Genomic DNA, 19,637 nt, shown 5'->3' on the forward strand with positions numbered 1-19,637 from the left:
CCAGTGGAAGGCAGTGCAACCATCCGCTCTTAAGAGTAAGCTTCAACTTGGCTATCCTTTCCTTTAAGAAGCCATTGAGCCTCTCGCAAATACCATTACCTACTGGATGATACGCAGATGAGAACTTGTGATTTATACCAAGCAACAAGCTAATCTGTTCAAAGACTGCATTTACAAAACAAGCCCCATTATCTAATCTCATGACTTCACACACCCCCCACCTAGGGAACACTTCCCTCACTAGGAATTTGGCCGCAAAGGTAGAGTCTGGGTGTGTACATGGACCTGCTTCTATCCATCTAGAGAATGGACACACCACTACAATTAAGTATCTGTACCCGTTGCATACTTGAATCATGTCAACGTAATCGACATGCAAATCCTGAAAAGGCCCATTTGGCTGGGGGATGACTCCTCTCACTACTTTTAATGTGTGCCCAGCGGTGAATTGCTGGCAGATTATGCAGTTCACCATAAAGAATGCAACATGCTCTGCTAAATTCGGTATAAACCAGTCTTCTGCGAGCGTTGCTGCTAGATTTTCTTTTGACATGTGTATAGGATAGTGTAGCTGTTCCAATGCTATTTTTAGTAGGGCTACAGATATTACTGGTTTACCAGTGCTGTCTTGCCGCCACAATCCGTCAGTGGGTTGAAAGAACGCCCTCGATGTTTCCACAGGTTCTTCTCATCCTGTGGTGCCTCCCTTTGAAGCTCCATTAGTTGTGTCTGTCCCAGATTGCTGTAGGCTTCAGGCATGGTTCATGCCACCATCATTCTCTCATGGGTGCACGCCACTTCCTCTTCCATGACTGTGTCACTTTTGGATGCCATACGCTTGGTTTCCGTGTCTGCTGCGTGATTTCTGCGTGACACAAAATCTGTCCCTTTCATGTGGGCGGTGCATTTTACGACCGCTATGCCCACTGGGAGCTGCAGTGCCTTAATCAGCCTCTCCAATAAGGTGGGCTGCTGTCTGCTTGGAGATAGCCCTCTTTTTCCAGCGTGCTAATCATGGCTGCACTGTGGACGTCACATAAGCGGAGTCACTCTACACCGTTACTTCCTGGTCTGCTTGATTTTCAATGGCGAGTATCAACGCTGATAACTCTGCAGCCTGTGCTGAGTAATGAGATGGTATTCGTGCACTGACGAGTACTCGAAATTCTCCGTTTGCTATGTATTTCATTACAGCAACACCTGTATATCTTTGTCCGTCTTCTTGATCGATTCTCGAAGAACCGTCAATGAAAACAATCTCCCCTCCCACCAGGGCATTTTCTTTCACCCTGGGGATTTCATCATAGAATTCTTCATAGTTTACACAGTCATGTATTGGCTCTCCTTCAGAGACTGGCTCAGCTATGAACGTGGCTGGGTTGACTGTTTTACATCAAATTATTTTGATCGATGGATTAGATATGATCACTTCATATGCAGAAGCTCTCTGGGAGGTCAATGTGTCCTTTGGTTTCTATAATATGGCAAATAATGAGTGCTCGACGTATAACGTCATGGAACATCCCATTACAATGGTTGTCGCCTTCTGTATGGCTAATGCTGCAGCAGCTAAACTTTGTTTGCATGGGAATTGGCCTTTCATTACTGGGTCCAGGCTCCCACTGTAATATGCCAGGGGCTTGTACCCCAATTGTAGTTTTTCTTTGTCAACCTTATAAACTTTCTCAGCCAGTATAGTCAATAGCTGAACAGAATCGCGCCTCCATTGCTCCTCTATAGTACTGCAGATTAAAATGTCGTCCACATATTGCAAGACGACAATTTCTAATGCAATACTGCTTAGGTTAATCTGTAGGACTCTGTTGAAAATGGACGGGGACTCACAGTACCCCTGTAGCAACCTCGTGCTTTTCAGGCGTATTTGCCTGACCGTAAATGACGTCAGATCTTGTAAATCACGTGCAACGGGATTGAGAAAAAGGCATTTTTCAAGTCAATCACTGTGAAATATTTTGCCTCGATGGGTATATTACATAGGATTGTAGACGGGTTAGGGACTAGAGGGAACTCTGCTTCAACAATATTGTTTAATGCTGTTAAATCTTGGATTAAACAACAAGATCCTTCCTTTGATTTCTTGACAGGATAATCACTGGATTACATGGTGACTCTGACGTCACTAGGATGCCCTGGTCCATCATGGCAGAAATTGTCTTTGCGATCCCTTCATCTGCCTCTCTGGACATGGGATATTGTCGAGCTCGCAGCAAAATTGCTCCTGGTTTCAGTTTAATTTTCACTTCTCCCACCCCCTTCAGGAGGCCTACGTCGTAGGTTCCTGTAGTCCATACTGAGACAGGCACCTGGGCCATGTCGTCATCAAAGTATTCTGGACATATCAGAGCCAACATCATTCTCTGAGGCACTTCTCTTGTGATCATTTTTACCCAAAAGATGAGACTCACTTCCACCCTTGTCTCTTCTGAGTCTTGTTGTTCTTCAAACAGATCGTCATCGGTGACGTCCATCACTCGATACCCTTCTTCAATGTCGATAATTGCACACCATTGTCTGCCTTCATCATCGTAGCCTTCGACCAATGCTACTTTCCCTCGCACTGCTGCAGCATGTATCATCAAGGGAAATACTTGTCCCTCCTCTTCATGCATAGGTATTCTTGGTCTGAATAAGAACTCATCTGGGGTTCTCATGACCTTGTCTGCAAGGCCTGGCACTCCAGCCATAAGTGCACGCATGCCATATGCGAAAATTTCTGGCTCCAGTGGTATAGCTCTCATGGCTATGTGTCCTGAATATGCTCTAATCATTTTGCACACGTTTGAATAACGCATTCCTGGAGTGGAGCATACTATGCCCTCCTCCGTGAACGAGATTGTCATGTTCAATTTTGTCATTAAGTCTCGACCCAAAATGTTTACTGGGGGTCTGACGCGAATACAACAAAGGCACATTCATTTCGCACTCTCCTACGGAGACTGGGAATGCGTCTGCAAAGGGAACTCTACTATGAGCTCCTGTAAAATTCTGAGTATCTATGGCCTTGCCGGACAAGGAAAACTTGCCTTCACGTATGCACGAGCGTGTTGCACCTGTGTCAACTAAGAAGGAATATTCTTTACCCCCTATGATGACATTCACCCTAGGTTCCCTATTAGGGTCTGGTGTCACTGATAGGATAGAGCACATCAGGGTTCCCAGCGAGCTGTCCTAATTTATATATAAATTTGGTCCACTGTACACTTGTGGATTTTCTCCATTCCCAGGGTTGCTTCCTCTTCCAGACTTTGTGCCCTGAAATGTTTGTTGTGGTGCCTGTTGGGATTGTCCTTGTGGCAAATTACCCATGTTCAGTGGTTGAACCCCTTGTTGCGCACCTTGCTGTGCGCCTGGAGCTTGCTACTGCACCGTGTGATTCTGCGCACCACCCTGTTGTGGGATTTCAGGTGGATTCACTGTGCCGGCTCCCGTTCCTTAGCTTTCTGCCACGCGCTTTGGCTTCTGCACGTGCGCGCCAAATGCCCTGTCATTCCACACAGACAACATACTGGAGGTGGTCGGAATATTTGTCCATTTCACATATCTGGGTTGCCCGTTTGCACATTTTGAAAGCCTCCTTGATTACTTTTGAAATCTCCTTGATTACTATGCCATCCTCTTCCTCTAAATCCTCTTCCCCTCGGGTAATGTCCTACATTAGCCTGGTTGTTCTGCTGTGGATTAGCCACCTGTTGCATGTTCTGTTCAGCTGGGTTAGTTAGCATGGCTCCTTCAAGAGCATACTTTGATAATTTCTTTTGTACCAGCTGCGCTTCCTCACCCTTTCGAGTTGCCTCCTTTTTTCAATTCTTTTCTTGCAACAATCTATAGTAATGTGCAATAGTCAACTGTATTTCAGCCCAAGGTTTAGCCTCAACTCCTACCAATTTCTTGAGCTGTTTCTGCACTGGTTCTGGCAACCCTTGGCACAATATGTGGTAAAACACTGGTATAGATTTCATCCAAGATTCATGCGTTTTGAGTATCCATGCGTCTTGGAAATTCAGGATATAAATGAACGGATCTTCGGACTCCTTCATTTTTTGAGTCATTATAGCTCCCATATCGGAAGTGTCTGGGTAAAACACTGGCAACGCTTTCCATACTGCTGCTCTGCAATTGTTAAATGGCGCTCCATCATGTGCAGTATTGATTGTGGTTATACCAGCGTACCCTGCCCGTGTCCACACATCTTCTGCTCTTTCACCAAGTATGGCAATCAGGAGACCTTTAATATCCCCTATTGTGAGCGTGACTCCCCCCGTCATTTTTCTAACTCGTGTATCCACTTCCCAGCTACCGATGTCAGCATTGGAAGCTTATTTTTCAGGTTTTCTCTATCCATGTGTGGCCATGGAATATATTGTGGTCTTGCTCCTCCCTTTTCTAGTAGCCGAAACTGGAATGCGCAGCCCTCTTTCTCTTCTCTCATAGTTATCCTGTCTATCGCAGGGGTAATATTCCCACATCGCCGTCTACCTGACAATGTCCTTAGTCTATCTACATAGGGTGGTGACGACACCCCCCTCTGACCATGAGGTGCTCCTTCATGCCGGTCAGACTGTGTGGCAGACTCTGATGTCCCCGGTGCGGACTCACTAGTGTCTGACCATCATACCCCTTTTTCCGTTGGGAGCCGCTTTTCACGCCGTCTCCCTTCTTCATTTGTCTCGCACTCCGTCTCCTCTCCAGAGTCGGACATTGATCATTCCGAATTCACGCAACTCCTTGTGTCATCATCGTATTTACTGATTTCTAATATGTCCAGGGACAGTTTCCTGCTCCCACTACTTCGGGTGACATCCTCAGTGTCATACAGCTGAGTGCTTTCCAAACGGTCATCTTCCCCTTCTCCTTGGGATATTTGCTGTAGCCCCATTTCATCATATATCTTATCGATTATTTCCCCGATGCTTCTGGTGTCGAAGTCAGCTTCAATATTTGCCCTGGTCGTGCCTGATACTCAGTCGTAAGCAGGAAAGAATTCTTCAATGTCTTCCCAGTCTACAACTGGATCGGGTTCTTTCACTTCCCTCTCCAAATATTCGAGATCGCTTGCCCTCTGTCTGCACTTACGTTCAATGTCATCATCAAATTCTTTGTGTTTCCTACCCTCTTCTCTGACCTTATCTTCTTCCCTTCTCCTTTCATGTCTACGTTCATCTGCCCTTCGAACTTCCTCATTCCTTCGTCTCCTTATCCTTTTCTCACGTACCCTTTGCTCTTCTTCTAACCTTTGCTGTTTCTGTCTGTCGTGATCATTGGCTTCTCTGTTTGCGATCAAGCTGTTTTTCTTGCTCTTCGCAATATAGCTGTTCTCGCCTCAGCCTATCTTTCCTTCTTATCCTTTCATCCCTTAACTCCTTTTCTTTCTCATTTCTCTGTGCCTCATCTACCCTCTCTTTAGGTCTAATATCCAATAATATTTGTCCTCCCATCCATTTGTCTTTTGCGAATGCTATCTCATCAGTTCTGTCTTCACTTCCTTTCCATTTCTTTCCCTCTCTGTCCATATCGAGAGATGCACTTGTCTGTGCCTGATCCTTCATTTCATCATCGCTTCTCTCCTTATCCCTCTGGACTGCGGAGGTAAGATTTTGCACTGATCCTTCCCTCGATTTTCGTCACTACTGTATGTAGGTGATTCATATGCAGGGTTGCTGTACCCTGTAGCTGCTTTAAGCTCTCTTTATGGGTAGAGTCCCTCAGGCTTACTTCCCTCGGTTTCTCTTTCAGGCGGGACAGGTGGGGTGGTAGGCTTCTCATCCCCCTCCGTGCATACATTTAATATCCAGTCTGCAGGTGGCTCTTCCTTCTTCGACTGTTAGAACATTTTCCAAAGTTCTAGAACAGCAAGGCGTTTCTCTAGCTTCTTGCCTGTATATGTGGCACGCAAGTAAGTCGTCATATGCTGTAAGACGGCTTTAGATAAGGACCCATTTTGTGGCCACGGCATGAACATCTTGTGGGCGGTACCCTTAACCCACTCAGTGCTATATTTCTTAAGCTTGGGTGCATGTTTCGGCAGTTGCTTACATAAGTGTGCTAATGGTGTCATTTCTTCCATGCTTAAATCTGGTCTATTTTCCTCGTATACAATACTTTTCAATGCTCTCATGCAACTTTAACACTGTCAACAATATGAGCGAGCTCCAATCCAATTTTCCCACCAAAACTTTTATATCACCAATTTACTCAAAACATCAATTTGTGTGCGATTCCCTCTTGACTATAGAATCGCGTAAAATCCTAATCAGTTCTAAACAACAGCCAACAAAATTCCTTACACGTGACACACAACAGAACACGTACGACAGACACTTGACAGACTAGACAGACACCAGCTGGACACAAATACCTCTGCCTATAATTTGTACCCCGACATGGAGTTTAAACGAACTCCATTCATGACGTCTTTAAACGTGGTGAAGCCTAGTCGTCCCCTATTATGTGGGACTCTGAGCTCACGTTTCTTCTGACCGCTACATTAAAGCGCAGGAATAAGGCGTATCCTCTCTCTTTCTCAGTTGTCCGCCCTGGTATCCTCTCTCTTCTCGGGTGTCTACCTCGGTATTCGCAATTTATTCAATTACTCTCAAGTCATTATCCCCTTATATATATACAGTCTTCTCTACTTCTGACTATTTTGTTTTCTCCACCTCCCTCCGTTACCTTTTCCCTTACTTGTTCTAATGCCTATGACATTTGCCAAAGCATTCAATTTTTTGTTTCACTCACCGCACGCATCGTTCCTCTCTGGACCCTCGGGATCACCGCCTCCGTTACCGCCTCCTTCAGTCTTTCGCCTGTTCCGCTGCCCGTAGGAATGGAAGGGTTATGTTTTTAAAACGGGACCCTTCAGGCCCACTGCATTTTTGGGATCAATTTAAACTATCATTGTCCACGGGAAGCTTCACAGCCAAATGGCGAAGGACTTGTGATATTGCCGAAGACCTAGAGTTACTTCGTGTAGACGGTCAATAGGTGTCTTATTTTAATCAATAATCAATAATTGATGGTCAAAACCATCCTCTCTGTTACCAAGTGTACAGGAGGGCGAAGTGACCTCTGACAGGCCCATAATATCAGAGCTCACCCTTAAGTACTTTAGGACGAGATAGCTGCACCTTGAGGTGAATGGGGTGTGGGATTCTCTTACTCCAACACCAATCAATAAGGACAGCTCAATGGTTTGGCAAAAGGAAGTCTGTTTAATGACAAGTACAAAAAATGGGAAAACATGGAAATCAACAGTGATGCGATCGCCCGTCTCGCTTCAACTTCCCCGAACTTCATGCAAACAGTAACTTTTATACCTAAAACTCGTCGTTATTGAAGTGTAACACTCAAAAGTCTGTCATGCAATAATTTTGGTTGGAAAAGGTAACTTAAATATAGGTGCTATATCTGTATATGGTAACAGAGTGTGAGGATTGGATAACTCTTATCGGGTGGGCGTCTACGCCCATCCCTCTACATCACTCGTGTCAGACATCACTAAAAGTACGACGTCTCATTGGTTCTACTAGCTATAGGACCCTAGATTATTTGGTCCATCGTGATTGGGTCGGTGTAAAGACTGGAGGGGGGTCTTCACTTCCACTCTTTATATGGTAGAGGGGAGGCACACAGACCCCTGCCAAGATTCTCTATTATGGTAGCAATGGACGAGCAATCAAGGCCTACCTTCTCGGGAGGTGATGCAGGCTGGTTCTTAAGTACAGTGTAGTCCCCAAGCACCCTCAAAGGAATGTCCGCACACTGTATCGGTTACAACACAGTCTTTATATAATTAATATTCAAGGTCACGTACGCTAATACGATAACTCGCTTTGTACTCAGAAATCAACAATGGTAAATATATACAGTTCTAAAGTGGTACCACTAACGTTATCAGATCTCGTTAAAGTGCATACGGTCAGAATGATACACAGATCAAAATAAAGAGGAAACCAGCAGTAGAGAGAGGAAGGAAAGCAAGATGGTTGAGCAATTGGCAGAATACTGGCCCCATTACCTAGACACAGTTCTGTGTGGAGATCCCCCCACCTGGGCAACCTATAGAAGAAAGATACAAGCCCAGTCCATGTATTGTTCACACTAGACTTTCCAATAGTTCTGCAACCCCAAAGTACCTGGCGTTGTAGCGTTCCGCGTCAGGGTATCGACGGCCCTTCTTGAGTGTCCTCCCTTTCAGGCAGGAGTCACGGGTCGTCGAACGTCCGACAGAGAACAGGTCGAGCTACGACGGTGAAGTGGCCGCGTCCTTCCTAGCGGTGCTCATTGACGGTTAAGCATGAACGTCCTGCCAGGAAGAGGCGTGCGGGGCACCTCGGTGTCGATAGTTCTGGACCGCAAAGAGTTGAAGAACTGTGGCCCAGCAAGGGCATTGAGTCGTCCGCGTCTCTGTGGTTTTGGAGTGGCAGGGAACCCACCGGTGGACGCTCCTCTACGCGTCGATGGTCAGGCTTTCTCCATCAGGATACAGCAGCGACGATGCGGATGAGAGCGTCCTTGGATCAATGAAGTTCTTAGGCAACGGGAGCATGGCGGCTCCAGTCGGCGACAGCGGTCGTCGACAGTGGCGGTCGTCGACAGTGGCGGACAACAGTCCGGGCGCTTCTCCTTGGAGTTCCGCAGCAATCCCTGTATCGGGTAGGCAGCCTGTGGGAGGGAGCTTAGGCAAAGATCTGCTGTGCACGATGGTCCCTTGTAGCTCGGGAAGAGTTAAATTGAACCTTATTAAAGTATGGCAGGTGTGTACCCTGCCTGAAATGTCTGCCTTCTTCTGTGCCCTGTTCGTGAAAAGATGCCAGGGGATGTCTGCCCATTTAGGTTACATATTCATATTCTTTTTAGCAGCAGATTAGTAGCGCCGCAAAGAAGCCCCTAGGAGCTGCTGTTTTGCAGCCAAACACCCTGCTAAGCTCTTAGCGGAGCCCTGTCACAAGTCCTTAGTTCCACAGTAGGCTGCTGCTCCTGTAAGTCTGGTAGGGCTGGGGCAGAGTCCTTCACTGACAGCTCAACGCGGGCAAAAACTTTAAGAAGTCAACTGGGCTAAGTCTTCAAATGGCCACCATATTTGCATTTTAAACCAACAGCCCGGTGAATGCTGGGACTTGCAGTTTAATTAGTAAGTACAGAACTGCAAGTTCCATACAAATGTACATTGGATTAGTCACAACTTAGTCGTATCTAAAATGTTAGTCGGGTGACACACAGGGCATGTTGCCACCCTGATGTAAGAAAGAGCTAGCCACTGGGATAACATGGCGGGCTGGTGGCTCTGAAAGGCCGGCAGGGGTGGGGTGGAGTCAACGATGTGTTGGGTGCAGCGTGTGCAGATTTCCCCTTCAGGTTGAGCAGCATTTACAATTGTTCCGCCAAGAGCTCACTCTTCATCACTTTCAAAGTACTTATCTATAGGAAGCTGGTAATACCCAGCCACTGAAGTACTGCTAAAATGATTTACACCTGCTTTTAAGCGCCCAGTTTGCTCCTCTTCTGAGAAACCGCGAAAAGTGGCAATTAATTCGTGTAACGTTAGTTTCCAGTCAGACATAACCCCTGGCATTTTACTGCATATTGTGTGATATTGGGGAGGGTTTAGGACAGTGGTCGAAGTGTAAAAAAAAGAGTGGAACTATGGCATTTTATGGAAACATTTTGGAGGGGCGTGGCGAGTGGCAGTACTACTGAAAGGGTGCAAAAGTGGGCGGGGCTAGAAAAGGCAAAACATATTCCTACCGACTTTTTTTTTATTGGCAATGACAAAAATAGCTATTAGAGGGAACTACTCACGGGACAAAAGAGAGGCTTGTGGGGGTGGGGGGATAAGTGTCACTGATGGAGGGAAAGAGAAGTGTATGTACAGACCTGACCACGGAGGGTGGGGGGTACTCCATGGTGTCTCTAATATCTCCTGCCCAGAAGAGAGGGCAGGGGGGGGGGCACTCCTCCGAGATTTCAAAGAATACCTCTTCGCACCGACCTGGGGCAACAGAGGGGCACGGTGCCTCCTGTTCTGTGATTGGCTGAGGGTGCAGGTGCCCAATCAGGACCATTCCCCAAGGAAGCCGCTGGTTGGGGGTCTGTCTTTGAATCCAGGGACAAATAACCCCCGCTTGAGGTTCCCACCCTGTGTCTTGTTGTCTGATGCCAGGCTGACCACAGGCCCCGACCAGAGGATCCGTAAACCCGATGCCAGGCTGACCACAGGCTCTGACTAGGGAGGACCGGATCAGACATCCTGATGCCAGGCTGAGCACAGGGCCAGACATCATCATGCCAGGCTGGCCACAGGGCCAGGCATCGGGATACCAGGCTGACCACAGAGGACCAGACATCCTGATGCCAGGCTGACCACAGGCTCTGGCCGCACGCCCAGACCGCACCAGAGAAGGCTACTGGCTGAGTGACCACGATCCGTGCCCAGAAGAATCATCACAGGCTGGCACAAGGCCAAAGGGCCCGGCGCTTGACCCTTCAAGTCCCACTACTAGGCAGAGGTCCGCGGAGCTGTACCCCGAGTCCACGCCTCAGGAGTTAAGGTGCGATACTGGGGGAACCCTGAGCCAGGGGCGGGCGAACTCATACGGGAGTCAATCCGTTTTACTGTTCAAAATTAATATAAATCTTAAGGGACCTGGGGGGTCGTCATGTCTGACCAATCGGTGGGTGCCCGCTCGAATACAGCCTTTATTAAAAGAAAACGGTCAAAGACACGGGCTCCTTCATTCAGAGCGAGGGTCTGTCCCGGAGGCGGGGGAGGGGTTGGGGAGAGGCTGGGGGGGGGGGGGTGATTGCCAACCTGTATCAGAGGCGGCAAATCCCCCGCCCCGCCGCTTCCACCGCCAAGTGTCGCCCGTGACCCCCACAGCACGGCCTCTGCGTTTTTTGCGACCCCCCTCGTGTAACTAGACATAACTTTGCCCTCCCCGCCTCTGTAAAGGCACCAGCGCAACAGTGTCGCATCCGATCCCGTGGGGGTGGGGCCAGAGCTCATCATTCCATCCGCAACTTCTACCGAGGACAACGAGCGACACCCCCGCATTAAAAACACATCTGTCCGGTTCTAATTTGGAAAGGGACACGGCCGTGGCATTGTATTGCCGAAATGTTCGCATGTGGCGCACTTTGAAGCGGTGGGCTCAGGGGATCTCCCAATGGACACTTGGTCGAGCTCCTAGAAGCCCCGCGTGCGCCATCCCTTCTCTAGTTGCTAGATGTATGTGTGCCATCCCTCACCCCATACCTTCTCCTGTTGATAGATGTGGGCCATCCCTGACCCTATCCCTTCTCTAGTTGCTAGATATACGTGTGCCATCCCTTCTGCAGTTGCTAGATGTATGTGTGCCATCCCTCACCCCATACCTTCTCCTGTTGATAGATGTGGGCCATCCCTGACCCCATCCCTTCTCTAGTTGCTAGATGTATGTGGGCCATCCCTCACCCCATCCTGTCTCTAGTTGCTAGATGTATGTGGGCCATCCCTCACCCCATCCTGTCTCTAGTTGCTAGATGTATGTGTGCCATCCCTCACCCCATCCCTTCTCTAGTTGCTAGATGTATGTGTGCCATCCCTGGCCCCATCCCTTCTCTAGTTGCTAGATGTATGTGTGCCATCCCTCACCCCATCCGGTCTCTAGTTGCTAGATGTATGTTTGCCATCCCTCACCCCATCCCTTCTCTAGTTGCTAGATGTATGTGTGCCATCCCTGACCCCATCCCTTCTCTAGTTGCTAGATGTATGTGTGCCATCCCTGACCCCATCCCTTCTCTAGTTGCTAGATGTATGTGTGCCATCCCTCACCCCATCCCTTCTCTAGTTGCTAGATGTATGTGTGCCATCCCTGGCCCCATCCCTTCTCTAGTTGCTAGATGTATGTGTGCCATCCCTGACCCCATCCCTTCTCTAGTTGCTAGATATATGTCTGTCATCCCTCACCCCATCCCTTCTCCAGTTGCTAGATATATGTCTGTCATTCCTCACCCCATCCCTTCTCCAGCTGCTAGATACATGTCTGTCATCCCTCACCCCATCCCTTCTCCAGATGCTAGATATATGTCTGTCATCCCTCACTCCATCCCTTCTCCAGCTGCTAGATATATGTCTGTCATTCCTCACCCCATCCCTTCTCCAGTTGCTAGATATGTGTGCCACCCCTCACGCCATCCCTTCTCCAGCTGCTAGATATATGTCTGTCATCCCTCACCCCATCCCTTCTCCAGCTGCTAGATACATGTCTGTCATCCCTCACCCCATCCCTTCTCCAGCTGCTAGATACATGTCTGTCATCCCTCACTCCATCCCTTCTCCAGCTGCTAGATATATGTCTGTCATCCCTCACTCCATCCCTTCTCCAGATGCTAGATATATGTCTGTCATCCCTCACTCCATCCCTTCTCCAGCTGCTAGATATATGTCTGTCATTCCTCACCCCATCCCTTCTCCAGTTGCTAGATATGTGTGCCACCCCTCACGCCATCCCTTCTCCAGCTGCTAGATATATGTCTGTCATCCCTCACCCCATCCCTTCTCCAGCTGCTAGATACATGTCTGTCATCCCTCACCCCATCCCTTCTCCAGCTGCTAGATACATGTCTGTCATCCCTCACTCCATCCCTTCTCCAGCTGCTAGATATATGTCTGTCATCTCTCACTCCATCCCTTCTCCAGCTGCTAGATATATGTCTGTCATCCCTCACCCCATCCCTTCTCCAGTTGCTAGATATGTGTGCCACCCCTCACCCCATCCCTTCTCCAGCTGCTAGATATATGTCTGTCATCCCTCACCCCATCCCTCCTCCAGCTGCTGGATATATGTGTGCCATCCCTCATTCTTAACCCCGGTCCAGTTGCATATTACACTGATGGCCTCCTGTGATTGTGGATGAAAGGAGCTCCACCCACCCTACAGTGTTCCTGGAGCAGACTAGGTGGGTAAACGCGGTGGACCTGGATGTCATACTTTTAATAAGTGTCAATGTAGCACATACAGCCCTCATGAGACTGCTGTCTGTTTCCAGGTTGCCACAGGTGAAACCCATGGACTCCTCAACGTCCCCACGAAGCCTTCTGCTTAACATGATGTCCATCACCTCGAAGCATCTGGTCACCAGGGAGATCCCAGAGCACTTTGACGTCGTCCATGAGCTGGGGCGCGGCTCATACGGTCATGTGGTGCTCGCCAAGCAGCGTGACTCAGGTAAGCAATATTGCATGATCCAGCATGTCCCCTTTTGGCTATACCAGGGCCACAGCCCGCACCGTACAGTGGTGGGTGAGTTTTTACATTACTGGAGATCATCTATGTTCCCTGTCAGTGGATTGTAAGTCCTTGTAGATATGACCATTGGGTATAAACACTGATGGCGATAATCGCACCACCTGATGTTACTTTGGTCTTTTTTTCTAACAGGTCTAAGTGTTGCTCTGAAGCTTCTCCCAAAGAATGGTACACAGCGGGATGCATTTCTCCTGGAATTCAGCATGTCTGTGCTCCTCGGTGCCCACACCAAAATCATAAGCACCCTTATGGCAGCATGGCAGACCGTTGACCACTTCGTGTTTGCTCAGGAAGTGGCACCAGCGGGGAATCTCGACTCTCTTCTAATACCAGGGGTAAGGATGCTGCTAAGGACAAACTAATGGGAAAAGATTCATGATATCAAGGGACTTCCCTCACAACTCATCTTTTAACTCTTCTACTTCTATGCCTTGCATTGGAGTGTAAAGAACACAACTAAGTCTTTAGCAAAATGAATGGATACATAAATTCCACGCGTTATCATTGTCCATTGAGATCAGCCATGATTTGTGATCATACCATCTGTATAAATGTGTTTCTTTAGCTGGAAATCCACCAAGAACCTTCTGCTTCAGAAAAGTGAATACACATTGAGTACACATCCAACTCATCAAGTCCAACTAGCATTCTACATAAATACATGGAAGTCATTGTCAATCTTCTTTTGGCGCTTGTGACAATAACAATATCACTTCCCTGCTAGTATTCAATGCATTAATTCAAATCATTAACACTCTCCAAGCCCTCAGTGCAACCCTTCAAATCATCAACATCTTCCTAGCATTCAAGACAATCATAGAAGTCATCCACCTCTTCATAGCATTCAAGACAATACTCCAAGTCATCAATGTCTTCCTGATATTCAGTAAAACCCTCCAAGTCATCAACATCCTCCTAGCATTCAATACAACACTCCAAGACATTAGCATCCTCGTAGGATTCTTGGTTTCAATCTTCCAAACCATAGACAACTGTCACTGAGCATTCCATGCAACCTTTCAGGCTGTCAACAGCTGTTTTCTGTCATTCAGTGCATGGCCTCAAGACATCAACTACCGTATCCTAACATTTGATATAATCATCCAACTAGCCAATGGCCTTCTCCTGGCAACGAATGCAACACACCAACCCTTTGTCAAGCTTCTCCAAGTCTGCATACTAATCTAGAACTCTTTGTCAACCGTCAAGCTTTTGGTGCAAATCCCCAAGTGCCAGAAGATCCCCTTAGAGTGTTCAACACCAATTTCCAAACCCTCAAATTCTTTGTATCATTAAATTCAGACCCCCAGAAATACAATAAGCTAAAAAATCCTCACTAGGCTCCTATTGGAGCTTCATTGCTACTCTCCAAGTCATTTACAATCTGCTAGCATTTGATACAACCCTCCAACCTACTGAAGAAGTACTGCTAACTTTCGGCGCAATACTTCAAGTCATCGATGACTCCCTTGTATATGATATATTGCTCCAACGCATTCAAAGCTTTCTAGAATATGATTCATGCTTCCAATTGATTAGGTACTTATTTTTTTATTTTATTTTTTTTATTATTTGTTATAGTTGAAATTAATCAACCTTTCAAATATACATAATCCAAATGTATTTAGAAAAAAGACAATAAAACCAATAAATAGAACACAACCGACAAACATATCATAATTACATTACACAACATTTTTTTTTAAAAAAAGAAAATAATTTGGAAATACATTTCATTGTTATTTGATAAATTCATGACTTATTATTTCACTAACTTATACTGACTCGGAGTCACTATCGGTTCCAACTTTAAACTCAAAAGAAAATTAACAGTTGCAATTTGTAATGGCTGATATCCCGAGCCCAAAACAAGAAACCATGACAACTCTTGTGTAGCAAGTTGGAGATAGTTGCAATGTCGCGCAAAATAAATTTCGCGCAGGGGACGCAAAACTGTGCATTCTGTGATAAGATGCCTCATGGTTTCGGGAGTGTTGTATGTTGTGCAAAAACGACAAAAATTTCCAACTCCCTGCAGTTGATTCCTTTTATAGAGTAGTTCTCTGGTACCCCATAAATTGAAACGTAATTTTAGAATATGATGACGGTAATTCGGAGAAGGGCAACGTACTAAATATGAAGGCAGGGTTCGCATTTTCTTATGCGGAAATCTATTAGCGTCAGCATCCTGATACATAAGACAACTCTGTCGAGTTGTAATCCAGTCTATGGCATAAATTTTGCTTTTGGCTGTGTCTGGATTGCAAATTAATAGCTCAATGGATACTTCAGCTTTAATTAGTACCACATAGACAGACATTAGCCATGTCTTAACAAAGTCGTGATTTGTTGAAAACATATAAGATGATAAATATTGCAGCAAAATTCGTGATGTGGATGACATAATGCATTTTCTAAAAAAGGCACATTTGTGCCAATTCAGGATAGCATGTAATGAAATCAGGCCAAGCTCATATCTCAGCCAACTCACCGGGATACAGTTAGGTAGATGCAAAATGTGACGCCAATAGCGCGCTTCCCATTTGGCCAAATGCTTGGGTGAAATTTCTTGAAAGGTTTCCAAGCCATACAGTAGGGCCGGGACTATTTTTGCAGTCCAGAACTGCCATGCAGGTGAAATGCCAATATGGAATGAGGAAAGGCGTGAAACATTTCGCGTCGAGGCCAACATGGTGATATCTGATAGTGGACAAGGATTATTAGTTACACTAGGAGTTTTGAAATGGCTTGGAAGTTCCGTATGTTGCCTCTGTGATCCAATACCAGAGGTTCTCAAATTCGATGTTGACATGGCGGAAATCGAAACTATAGGGTCATGCACATCGTGTTCAAATGAGAAAATAGGCTTGACTTGAAATAATTTCCCCGAATCAATGGCGGAGTGTGCCGAGTAAAAAGGTTGAGGTCCAGGATCTGTTTCCACGACCATACAGGAAGTAGAGCAGGTTTTAGGTAAAAATTGCGGACCAGGATCTGTTTCCATGACCATACAGGAAGTAGAGCAGGTTTTAGATAGAAGATAAATATCGGTACTGTCAGGGGGCATATTTGTTGTAAGGCGGTAGGACATTTTTTTTTTTTTTTTTCCCTCTTAACCACTCCGCGCTCTGCGTAATATAGTAATGATAGTCAGGTAACCCAACTCTTCTTGTTTAACCTGGGAGAAGGAGAATCTACCGTGATGGACCCCCACAGGGAAAAGGATTCCGCCCCGCCGCTCCGCGCACCGCGAACAGCAAACAGCACTCGCTGTACTCGACGTGTGCGCGGCGCCTGTGCGCGGAAGGCGTGGTAGTTATGGATGGTGGGAAGGGCGGAGTTAGTGAGGGGCGGCCTCACAGACAGGAAAGGACCTTTAAAAGTAAAACAAACAAAGAACACAATAAACACTTGCGACCAACGTTGTAATCAAGAAAAAGGAGGGAACATAGTTTATGACGTGTCACAATAGGACCACCCTTTTTCCCTTTGAAATACTGGGAGACTCCTAAGAGTCTACACGAGTCACAATAGAACCACCCTTTTTCCCTCTGGGACACAGGCAGCTCCTGGGAGTGCACACGCAAGCACTGCCCCTCCCCTGGATATGTATGGTGAGCCCCCAAGAACACAGTCACCTTGGTCAGGCACACTAGGTGCAACTGTTAAAGACGTCCTCCAAGCAGAAAAAAGTTCCGCGTTCACTGCAGCGCAGACGAGCGCAGGCAATCCACACGCAGTCTCCCTCCGACAGCGCAGGCGATCCAAGCGAAGTCTTCCTCCAGCAAACAGCACTCGCTGTACTCGACGTGTGCGCGGCGCCTGTGCGCGGAAGGCGTGGTAGTTATGGATGGTGGGAAGGGCGGAGTTAGTGAGGGGCGGCCTCACAGACAGGAAAGGACCTTGGTCAGGCACACTAGGTGCAACTGTTAAAGACGTCCTCCAAGCAGAAAAAAGTTCCGCGTTCACTGCAGCGCAGACGAGCGCAGGCAATCCACACGCAGTCTCCCTCCGACAGCGCAGGCGATCCAAGCGAAGTCTTCCTCCAGCAAACAGCACTCGCTGTACTCGATTCAATGCAAATACTTATACCTCACATTCAATGCAAACCTCCCTAGCAACAATCTACCCTTTTCGCTGGATGCTTGCAAAACAGCTCTCAACATGATCATCAATCTCTCATCATTCTATTTATCCATCGGAAATCCCAGATGAGTATCAGATCACAAACCTCAGAAGCTTCTCTGAAGTTCCCTGGTGAAAGATATCAAGTGATATGCTCGCCAACTCCTATCCCAGAGAGCAGTTCCCCACGTGATGGAAGACGGACGGACGGGGCTGGGACAAAAAGAAGCCTGCTATCCCCTATGGAGCAGGCCACCTATGTATAGGGTCCCACCAACTAGCCACACATGTTTTTACTGTATATATGACATCATTAGTGACAATGTGTTCCCTCATAACATTGTCATTGTACTATTTTTCAGCAGACAATTCTTGAGCAGCAGAGGTCTTTGCTGCCCTACCTATTTGTGTGATTGAAGTTTGTTATCCCTGAAAGAATCTCTTGGTCTTTTTTCCCTAGCTGGGTGTATTTTGTCTTCACTTTACACCTGGAATCAATCTACACCCACCATACTACCATGCTGAATCTAAGCACCCACCTGTTGGAGACGTTCTTCTAATTGTCTAAGTCATCACAAGTAATCATCCACCACCATTCATTCTCACGTGCATCCTGTTCCTTGGCTCGCTTATGGCTGCACCAGGATCTTGATGGCAGGTCTTGATCATGGCCAGGTAGCAATGGCCGCAGTCCTTGACATATTCATCTTAAACCCCACTCTTTGTGGTCTAAATGTATATACCATGCCTATCTGGTGTATATATTTGACCTCTAATATGCATCCTTCTAGTGACAAGCAGGTGTCTTCCCCAGGTATACAGAGATATGTAGCAAAATGTGTAGCGTGGGTGAAGGGGAAAAATGATGCAGTGCCCAGGGAACATCTGGGACATCAATCACAAAATATGCAATTCAGTGTCTGGTATTATTTTCCAATGGCTTTATAATGGGCAGCCTGCTTTCATATCATTTAATAATGTGTTTATTTCTACCATATCCTCTCCAGGTCGGAATCCAAGAAATTATGGTGAAGCAGTGTGTGTCACAGCTCTGCAGCGCATTAGACTATATGCACAGCCTGGGGCTCGTCCACAGGGACATCAAACCAGACAACATCATGCTGATGGACCCAGAGTGCCATTGCGTCAAGCTTAGTGACTTTGGACTCACAAGCCTGACTGGCTTTAACATTACAGCCATGTCCTGTATCAACCCCTATATGGCCCCAGAGCTGTGTCGCCTCAGACATCCAAATACTATCATCTTACACCCAAGTCTCGATGTTTGGGCCTTGGGCGTTCTCATTTTGACAACCATGACCGGATTCTTCCCCTGGGAACGGGCTTTACCATCAGACCGACATTATAAAGATTTGTACTGGTGGCAGGCAAGAGGACCCAGTTCACCTGTTCCCAGCTACTGGCAGAGGTTCTCTCCTCAAGCCCATTGCTTTATGAAGCAAATGTTGACCTTTGACCCACTGAGAAGGTGTTCTGCCTTTAAAGTTCAGCAATACCTCAGTGTTCCATGGAAGACTGAGAACATCCTGGCAGTGGTCAGGTCAGACAGTGAGGAGGAGGAAGACATGGAGTCACAGGAAGAGGTGGAGTCACATCAAGGAGAAGTGGGACAGCAAGAAGAGGCTGCACACCAAGGAGAGGTGGAACAGGAAAGAGAGGTGAACAACCAGGAGAGGATTTCCATGGAGGTCGCCATTGTCTTTGTTGATGACGTGAGAGTTCTACTTCCTGACACATCTTTGGTGGTGGTCAGCGATGAGGAAGTGTTGCTCAGTCTCGATGCTGAGTTGCAAATCACGTGAGCATGTATCCTTTGTTGGGTGAGTAAAATAAATATCAAATGGTCAGTGTATGTCATGCCCACCTAAAATGCACTATAACCTCCCACACAAGATCCATATTGGATGCTTTGTAAGGAAGTGCTGGCACCTACCACATTTCACTCTGTACACCAGATGCTATATTAACATTGCACATCTAGTTATTGTAGGGAAGGGGTCACACTTCTTGTGTTGTTCATTGACCGTGGCCAATGGTTTTTCATCATCCAAACATCATTTTGTACACGTGAATATCCCAATATTTCAGTCCTCTAATCATGTTCTTGCTTCGTTCCCTTGTAGAATTTCAGAGTTTTTTGGGTCTTAAGACTTGTGTGCCCAATGGTGGATTCTACCCATCTCT

General features: G+C 46.8%; 1 protein-coding gene across 1 annotated transcript; it reads left to right on the forward strand.

The window, feature by feature from the left end:
- Positions 1–5,539: 5,539 nt before the first annotated feature.
- On the forward strand, positions 5,540–19,255 carry LOC138453700 (serine/threonine-protein kinase SBK1-like). Its single transcript, XM_069606835.1, has 4 exons — positions 5,540–5,607; positions 13,048–13,226; positions 13,440–13,642; positions 18,440–19,255. Exons 1-4 carry the CDS (start codon positions 5,540–5,542, stop codon positions 19,253–19,255), a joined length of 1,266 nt encoding a protein of 421 aa, XP_069462936.1.
- Positions 19,256–19,637: the final 382 nt, after the last annotated feature.

Source organism: Ambystoma mexicanum, chromosome 1p, assembly GCF_040938575.1.
Source record: "Ambystoma mexicanum isolate Mex_15411 chromosome 1p, UKY_AmexF1_1, whole genome shotgun sequence".
NCBI lineage: Eukaryota > Metazoa > Chordata > Amphibia > Caudata > Ambystomatidae > Ambystoma > Ambystoma mexicanum.

Bases quoted from the DNA above. Each gene is read 5' to 3' on its own strand.
- LOC138453700 (XM_069606835.1), top strand. From the start codon at position 5,540: ATGCACTTGTCTGTGCCTGATCCTTCATTTCATCATCGCTTCTCTCCT. The intron at 13,227-13,439 runs GTAAGCAATATT...TTTTTCTAACAG, and splicing joins CGCCAAGCAGCGTGACTCAG to GTCTAAGTGTTGCTCTGAAG. The intron at 13,643-18,439 runs GTAAGGATGCTG...TATCCTCTCCAG, and splicing joins ACTCTCTTCTAATACCAGGG to GTCGGAATCCAAGAAATTAT.